Source organism: Amphiura filiformis, chromosome 3, assembly GCF_039555335.1.
Source record: "Amphiura filiformis chromosome 3, Afil_fr2py, whole genome shotgun sequence".
NCBI classification, from domain to species: Eukaryota; Metazoa; Echinodermata; class Ophiuroidea; order Amphilepidida; family Amphiuridae; genus Amphiura; species Amphiura filiformis.
In genome coordinates this window covers 49,216,217-49,225,563 of record NC_092630.1, presented here as the reverse complement: position 1 = coordinate 49,225,563, position 9,347 = coordinate 49,216,217, and the positions used below count along the sequence as shown (strand labels likewise).

Sequence of the window (9,347 nt, the reverse complement as noted above, 5' to 3'; positions counted from 1 at the left end):
AGTTATGGCGATTTTATTGATATTAATAGATTATTTTTTCGCATCCCCTATACAATCAAGTGCAAATTTGCTGGGACACTTTCATAGTTCAATGACCCTCCCCGCACCCCTTATTCAATGTTGTATACCAAACGCCTCATTTTTTAAATGGCCTATATTTTTGCTCCAACATTGGTTGGTGGGGAGGGAGGGATTCGAAATAGGTTGGAAACTATACAAATAAAATATCACATGGTGAACTTCATATGACCGGTTTTATTGAACAGAGGGCGCGAAATATGAACAAGTGTCCCAGGGAAATTTGCACTTGATTGTAGTCTTGGGATACTTGAGGACCATGAACCGTATTCGACCCCCCCCCCTTCCCCCGTAACAATGTTGATCTGGGTCTTATGATCAGCCTCCGTGTTCGGACTCTGCAATTTTGAATCCTAATTTGTTTGGTCACGGGAGCCTAGTAGAACCCAACATTGATTGGAGGGGGAGGGGGAGGGATGGAGTGTTAGCAAAATGTTAAGGGTTTAGCACTTCATTTGCATTCTTAATAAACAAGTAATAACTTTCAAATGAAATGACGTTTAGTCAAGTGTTTGCTTAAACATTTATGGGGGGTGGTAAAGGAATGTAAAACATTAATGTTACATTATTATAGAGCCTGTCTTGCTCACGTGTTATGTACAACCAGACATGCGTTTTTCCTCGCTTCATAATATTTTACAAAGTGAGCCTGTTTTAACACACAGATGCATAGCGAAGCATATAAACTGTCTCTCTCGAGGACAACATTAGAACTTTTACAATGACACAATTTCCAGTTCATTTCACTAGGATCTATCAGGGAACAGTTCTTAAACCTCAATACATTTATACATTCATTGAATGACCTTTGAAGATTTGGGTACAAAAACTCATACTCTGCAACTTGAGGTCAAATTTTGCGCTATGATTATGTAATTGAGGTTATTGGACTGTGCCATTGGACGAGGCTCTTATGGTCCATAGTGTTTACTTTGAAAGGATACATTACGTAACCAAATTAAATCGGCATACTCCCCTCGAACATGTTGAAGGACGAGCAAGGTCTGCTGACCTTTTATAACGAGAGGCAAATTATGTACTGCGCATGTTTGTGCGTAAGCACACTTGATTGTCATATACGCGTACTGTGTTCGCATGCGTTTCGCATTTTGAATAGTATGCTTAGGCTATAATGCGCAATGCGTTTTGGGCGTTTAAATGTTACAAGTAAAATGTGTTGGAGATGTTTGTGCGTATGTGTATGTACTAGTAAATGTCATATGCGTACAAGGTTTGGCAAGTCTTGTGTTGATTATTATATACGTGCGCGGTCCGCGGGGTGCGTATGTATGTGTATACACTCGCGTATGTCATTGCGTATACTGTTCAGTAAGTCATGCATTCAGCATTATGTGCGTGCGCAGGCGAGGAAATGCGTATTTATGTTTATTCACTCGCGTATAATCCTACGATGTCACTGCGTACAATGATCGCGCGTCGGCATGCGAGGTGGACAGATGTATCTTGTCACGCGTGTGTTTGGCGCGTGCGTTATCAACAATAATTATTATGAATACTGCCCTGATAATTCTAACACATTGAACCTACTTAATACAAGCAATACTATAGTATATGCACGCATTACGTATGTTTAAAAAAACCTTAACTTTTTTGGTGTACACCAAAAAAGCATTGTTTCTTCAAAATCATGGACTTTCAAAAGTCCACTTCGAAAAAATTTGTTGTTATTAGCAATAGGTGAAAACAATTTTGAATATATTGTGCTGCACTACAAACAGGTTGCACTCATCACCTGTATAATCATAGCAATGAATACAATACTTCTCTTTATTATTTCCGTAACTATTATACTTTACTCGATAGTTGCGATTTTTCTAAAAAATTTATCCACAGTGACTCTGATATAACTTTAGAAAACATGCGTTTTTGCATTAATAATATCATATTGTACGCTATTTTTAAAGCCATAGAGACCCAACCAATACTTACCCCAGATCCAGCCTTTGATACGGCCACAAGAGGAGTAGACTATGTTGAACCAACAACACAAGTAACCATCGGGCCAGGATTGACAACGGCATCCTTTAAAGTTGCTATTGAAAATGACAATATGGTTGAGAGAGGTGAATCATTCAGCCTTCTTCTTGGATCTAATATTGATATGTGTGCTGTGGATCAAACCAAAAAAGACAAAGTCATAAACATCATAGATGACGATTATAAGTACGAATTCATCTCTCTAATGTTTTTTTCTTGCGCGGTTAATATTTGCATGTCTCGGTGTATAGCAAGGTGGCTTGAATACAAGCATCACATCATAGCGTAATACAAGCAAACGGAAAATAATTGTGAAAACCTGAATACTTTTAAGTCTTTTATAATGCCTTATAAAATTAAATAAATCAAAAATTAATGTGTTTTAAATCACTGAGTAAATGGCGGTACTCTGTATTAAGAAACTTAGAATAAAGACAGCTGAGAAATAAACTGAATAAATTATATGAATACACGATTTCAACTCCTATTGTGAAGTTCCCTAATTTCATGACAGCCTTGATGTAGAACAAACGCAGAATAAATTATGAAGAGCTTTATTAGCTTATTAGCTGGCTCATATACAAAATAGTTGATACCACATTTCAAAAACAGTAAGGGAATTAAGATCTCGTCATATGCTAACTTAAGTACATGCGTTGATTTTGGGCCGATCCGATACAGGTTATTACAGTTTCGATGGTGAAGATGACGACGGAGACAATATAATTCAGAAAGACATTGGTGAATCAGAGGGGATGATACAACTTCTTATCAATTGTGAACGAAATGATAATTTGGAACTTGCACATTCAGGCTACGTAGGTATGACATCAAATGCAGGATGGTATAATGATTAATAAAATACCATGGGGTATTTCGAATCCTACCTGGTCTTGAGTGGGTTGGTCACAACCAATTTTAATTAGTACAGGAATGGATCTAAGTCCTTTCATGTCCGTAATAGAAGTAAATAAACATGTGATAAAATTGGCCCAAATACTAATTATCAACGACAACAAGAAAATATTTCAGTATATTCATAATTTGTTTGATGTGTGGCCCTATTAAACATATATATTTTGGATGATTTTTGACCTCTTTGAAGACTTGCACATCAGAAATATCACAGGCAAGACAGCAATAGATGATGTGGATTTTGACAGCAGCGGAACTATCCCTATAAGAGTTCATTTTACGCCTGGATCATATGTCGTTGATGGTACCACTGGTAAAGACACTGCATTAATCTCCATCGATATTTATAATGATAATCTGGTGGAAAATACTGCTAATGAAATGTTTGAGGTGACATTAGTTGGCGCAAGTGGTGGTGAGATTGGCAATGGACCAACCAAAGCAGAAATAACCATCGTTGACAATGACGGTGAGTCTATCTCAATTTATTGCAAGTAAGTTAACGTTCAGGATGTCAAAGTCCCCTTTGAGCTCCTTTGTGACCAATGAAAATGTTATATCAAGAATAACACTAAAGAGTGCACGTCTGCTTTTATCAAGGATGACCATGTTGACGATTAACATTTAATGAAATTTTACCCGCTAACACCAACGCGAATAAAGCCAATTTATATTTTTTAAAAACTATGTCATTTTACACCAACGTATTCAAACAATGATGATCTACAATATCAAATCTGTTAAAGTTTAGTTGAATAATTTTGAATAATTATGTTACAACCTTTTTGACTAACATTTCAGCGTTGATAGGTCTACAGGACACCAGTGTAACAGTTAGCGAATCGGTAATCGAAGTCACGGCTATTTTGAATCGTTCTGGAGACCTGTCGGGAACAGACACTGTCAGTAAGTGGAAGAGGTTTCACTGTATTTAATGAGTCATAAATGTGCATTGATGATTTGAGGAGAGCACCCGTCCGCTGAAGTTTTGGTTGGGGTTGGTACTTTGTTAGTGTCGGTTTAACCAAATTGGTTCTCTAAGATAAGGCTACGCTTTATAAGAATAGTTTGCATCTTTTTTCTTTTATTTAGGATTGATATCAAGGAGCCAAACAGCAACTTCTGGTACATCAGCTGACAATGGGGATTATATGAGGATTAACGAGGTTTTAACCTTCAATCCCGGTGACACTTCAGCTACCGTTCAGATCACTTTATTCGATGATGACCAAATCGAAACCAGCGAAAGCTTCATATTATCGGTTGTTGCATTGAGCACAAGAGATTTGACAGTCGACCCAGAAAGAGATGAACTAACTGTAACCATAGAAGATAATGATTGTAGGCATTGATATTCTAAATAAAGACCATAATTATTTAAAACAACTCAAATCAATTGAATACATGAATACAAAACCCACCCGAAGTCCATGGGAAGTGATTTTGAGAGAAAAACCTGTGTATCATTTTAATTCCTTAAGTCAGATTTACCTGGTCAATATGGTAAGTTTTACGTGCAAATGAGTGGATTAAACTGTGTAAAGTATGACGATTAGCATTTCAGGGACTTTGTAGGGTTCATTTTAAATTTTGGACTTGGGTGGTTTTTTGAATCATATACAAAGACAACAACGTTGGAATGAGATTGCCACTAGTAAGATAATACAAAATTAAGCACACAGGTATGTATAATGTTGATAAGCATTCTGCCATGTAATATAAACCACACACGTTCCTTTATTAAACCCATTTTTTTTTTTTTTTTCACTCTCCAGCAATGAATGTGTTACAAGTTGACTTTTATACATACTGGATTTCAATCAATGTGTTACAAGACTCACGGAATTGGGTGATTCTTTCATACATGATATTTCTCACATGCTCAATAGACACAGATGATGAATTTGAGTTGTTCTTTCATACATATGACAGGCCTATGTATAGCAACAATTTCCCATTCTTAACGCAATTTGGCCAACGTATGGACTTGGGTGGGTTTTGTATTCATATATTCAATTTAAAGTTTTTAAGTGATCCAACTGTAAATTAAATTACCAATTTAAGAAATTATAGTATGATTTGATATGCTATTCGCAAAGCTCTGTACCATACATTTTAACTTTTTCTCTCGCAGGTTTGTTTTCTCTTGAGGTTGATGAAGATGAAGTCAGTGAAAATAACAATGGAGCGCAACCATCCATCCTGGTAACAGTTCGCAGGAACGGCTTCCTTAACAAAGTCTCATCAATCTGTGAGTTCCAGCAGCTCTTTCAATAGCTTTTCAATGTTTTTAAGCTCTTTGGCCCTTATCCCCTTATGCGCTGACAGGAGTTTATAGCAAAACATATAGACCCCCCCCCCCCACACACACACACACCTCCACCTCAGGCCTCACCCTCCTCTGGCCTGTATTTTGTTTAACACAGAAAGAAGCAAAGAAAGCCACTTCCAACAAGCATATTAAACAATTTTACTGTTACCCTATATGGGGATGAGAAATAACATGAGAGTTCTTGTCTATCCTTTGATTAAGATAATCCGCCATTAGGATAGTACCATCAGAAGCATACATCATGTCCAATAACTGCCTTCTGATATATGTGGCATAATGACAAAACTGGTATGACGTTTATCATCGTAGCAAGCACAATCTTGGATAACTATGGAGTTACTACCACACGGAATAAACGGGCAATCCTATCGTGGTAACTTTGTAACTCGGTCAAGAATCTTGGCCAAGATTCTACTTTGTGCTTTGTTCATCAGCCATGATATTATTTTGTTACTTCTCTAAACCTATAGATTTGAAAACTTCAAATGTTGGAGTACCCGTTGTCGGCAGAGATGATGCAACTCCAAATACAGACTTCATTAACAAAGATGAGCAGTTGGTGTTCCAACCAGGTGACACTGAGCGTACAACATCGATTAGTATCTTGAACGATAATCAGCCAGAACTGTCTGAAGTGTTTATGTAAGATCCCCAATGTGATATTGATGGTGCGAGCCGTAAAATTATCACAATTCTCGACGATGATGGTAAGTGTCATATCCCTCCAAGTCGACCGTGATTTGTTTTCGGGTTTGTTTTTTAAAACAAGAAATAGCAGATAGAAACCGACTCCAAGCTCCAAGGTACATACACGACCAGGAAAAAGCTGATTCACATAATTATTACCATATTGAATCTACATAAACATACCAAATTAACATGATTAATGTTGCTTTTCATGGTTGGCCCCTCTCTCAACTATGCTAGAGAGTGACGTGAAGTGGAATATGAGGAATGTTCTACTGCGTACTTTTGTATCCAATTAATAATTAAATTTATGAATACTTTATATGCATTTCAGAAATTGTGATAAAAATGGCCAGCAACAAGGTGACTGTGAGTGAGAATGCAGGAGAAGCGGTAATACCCCTTGTAAGGACCGGATCACTTGGTGATGAAGATATTGTATGTGAGTTACAGCAATGATCTCGTATTTAATTTTTTTTTCAGTTCTGTTTTATTTTGCCTTCGATTTATAACATCACATTCAATGATTCCGTGTAACTTGGCGTGGAGATACGACGTACGGAAAGCACACACTCATGTCATATTATTGCGCTAGATTCTTAACAAGTTTTAACAGTTCCACCAGCCTGCTTTTAACCAATTTGATACAATATTTCCCCATTTGGAACATGTTCATGCCTTTAGATATTGTGCGCTGAGAACACCTGAATATTTCTGATAAAGTGTCGTTTACTAAACCTTTATCCAGCTTTGTCAGTGTTAGCCACTAGTGTAGATGGTAATCGAGCAGCCACTCCTGAAGCTGATTACCAAGGAGGTAGATACACAGCTACATTTGAAGCAAATAGTGGAGACACATCTATTTCCATCCCTATATTTGATGACGATTTTCAGGAACAAAGTCCAGAAACATTCGTAGTAAAGATTGACGGTATAGTTGGAACTGATTCTGCGGCAAAAGTGATATCAAATCCTGATGAGCGGAGGACTACTGTATGCATCCAGGATGACGATGGTATGAGTTGTTGTAACCCTTTGATATACATGTATATGTATTCGTATTCATATTATTTCCATTATATACAAAGAACAACAGAAGGCAACAAAACAGAAAATAAATGTAGGAAAGGGTTGAGTAGGGGCCAAAAAGGTCCAAGGGTTGTCTTTCCTTAAAAGTTTATATGTAATTACCAAATCAAATAAACCAAAATAATTTACATTACGATACTCTAAAGACAAGAACATGCACAATAATTGAATTGGTGTCATGCCATGTGGAGCATATAATGGTGTCGAAACTTTATGGTCTACTACTCGACTACAGAACCGTACTTGGTTGTGTATGAAAGTTGTTATAACATTATTCGAACGCTAATGATCAACGGTACATATTTAGTTATATACCATATTCTTCACAGACCTTTTTAACCTGGAAAAAAGCGACATCTATGTGTCTGAATCTACTGGTACATTTACAACTTATGTGGAGAGAGTCGGATCTGCGAATACGCTTGAGACTGTCAGTAAGTGGTTGCTTTAATCATAGACCATAGTGGTCTATGCTTTAATATTCCGCAGTAAAAACTATATATTCCAAATTTACGTACACAATAATATTTATACATAATTTGTAAAGTAATATACATTTAACATTTTTAATCGTACATTCAGATTTAAAGTAAATAACGTTTAACATTTTTCCAATCAAATTAATACAGAAGAACTCGTTTCTCACATTGTTTACTAGAAATTGTTGATTTTGCATAGAATGCAACATGCTAAATCTTATAAACCATACAAATGTATCTTCTAATTGCTAAAACTTTCTGTAATTATACTCAGGTGTTTACACTACAGATCGTACAGCTACATCTCCAAGTGATTACATTCCCATCCAAACTTCATTGTCATTCCCACCAGGCACTACATCACAACCTGTTACTTTTCAGATTGTCAATGACAAAGTAGAAGAACCATCAAAGCATTTTGTTCTCATCTTGGCATCAAAAGATGGTAGCATCATTGGAAGAGCTGTAACCACTGTAACTATACAAGATGATGATTGTAAGTTTATCAACCAAAATATTACTTTATATTGAGCAATAAATCATCAATGCAGTGCTTGATCTGCTGTCAGGAGTATTGAAGAACATGTTTTATCTTTACAAGAACTTGGCAACTGAAAATGATCTTCTGACACACGACTATTCAAAAATGACAATGGTCTATACATTGAATAGGAATCAAGTAACACTGTGACCATCCTTACTATTTCCAATTGTCCAATAGGTTATCTACTGGTTTTGTTGTAAAAGATAAGTTTAAGGGAATCAGTAATCAAATGAAACATAATTATGTTTCACTTCAAATGCGAAAGGGAAAACAAAACCATATCATAAGACCATTATATCGTTTCCAGTTCCTATCAGCTTCAAGGACAATGAACATATGTTTCACTTCAAATGTGAAAGGGAAAACAAAACCATATCATAAGACCATTATTATCGTTTCCAGTTCCTATCAGCTTCAAGGACAATGACGCAGTTGTGTACGTAGATGAAGACGATGTAACACTTACCGTTACCGTACAACGCACAAGAGCAGACAACGCTGTTCCAGGAGAATCTGCACGAGTCAGTGAGTATTAACACTGGACTCAAATTTGTGTCATTGAGGATGTCAATTATCATACAAAATAATTTGTAATTTAGTAGTGTTTAGGACAGTATTGCTCCAGTGTCATTTGCTATTGAGAGCTGATTCAGTTATTTATACGCAAACTGTCTTAAAAGAATAAAATTGGAACAGCTTTCCCAAGCAGGTTGAAGTACGATATAAAATTATTTTAATGAAACAGTTTTTTATTTAAATCTTGCATTGTAGCTGTTATGAGCCGTGAGGTATCCTCCACATCTAATGCTGCAAGCGAGTCTTCAGATTTTGATGCCGTCAGCACAGAGGTCGAATTCTCCAGATCTGGAACACAAGTAGATGTTACCATCAAAATCAGGGACGACAGCATACCTGAAGAGGAAGAGAAATTCGAGCTGTACCTCACAGACCCATCTCCTAGTAGTTCACACTACATAGATTACCCAAACGTGATCACTGTCTGCATAAGAGATGACGATGGAATGCCGCCAGGTGATGGTGGCAGTGGAACACCAGATGACACTGGTAAATATATAAAGAGTGTTTCTAGATGGTCAATCAATACCGTGGCAATATCCTCGTATAATGTCAATAAATGACCACATGCCACATACAGGGTGTTGCTGAAAAGCTGTATCGTCAAAATTGTTTCAAAAAGGTTTTTTATTGCAAGATCCTATATAGT

At 36.7% G+C, this 9,347-nt stretch overlaps 1 protein-coding gene and 1 long non-coding RNA gene across 2 annotated transcripts in view; both read left to right on the top strand.

Moving 5' to 3' along the window:
• LOC140147300 (extracellular matrix protein 3-like) overlaps positions 1–7,183 on the top strand; it is an 8,496-nt gene extending 1,313 nt beyond the window's left edge. Inside the window, exons 2-10 of the mRNA XM_072169079.1 lie at positions 2,004–2,162; positions 2,758–2,898; positions 3,182–3,460; positions 3,793–3,897; positions 4,084–4,332; positions 5,126–5,242; positions 5,794–5,965; positions 6,345–6,379; positions 6,759–7,183. Of these exons, the coding sequence (XP_072025180.1) occupies positions 2,004–2,162; positions 2,758–2,898; positions 3,182–3,460; positions 3,793–3,897; positions 4,084–4,332; positions 5,126–5,242; positions 5,794–5,965; positions 6,345–6,379; positions 6,759–7,183 (1,682 nt within the window). The remainder of the gene's footprint in view (positions 1–2,003; positions 2,163–2,757; positions 2,899–3,181; positions 3,461–3,792; positions 3,898–4,083; positions 4,333–5,125; positions 5,243–5,793; positions 5,966–6,344; positions 6,380–6,758) is intronic.
• Positions 7,184–7,483: 300 nt separating this feature from the next.
• On the top strand, positions 7,484–8,638 carry LOC140147709 (uncharacterized). Its single transcript, XR_011858391.1, has 3 exons — positions 7,484–7,533; positions 7,853–8,074; positions 8,525–8,638. It is a non-coding gene; the product is annotated as an uncharacterized lncRNA (long non-coding RNA).
• Positions 8,639–9,347: the final 709 nt, after the last annotated feature.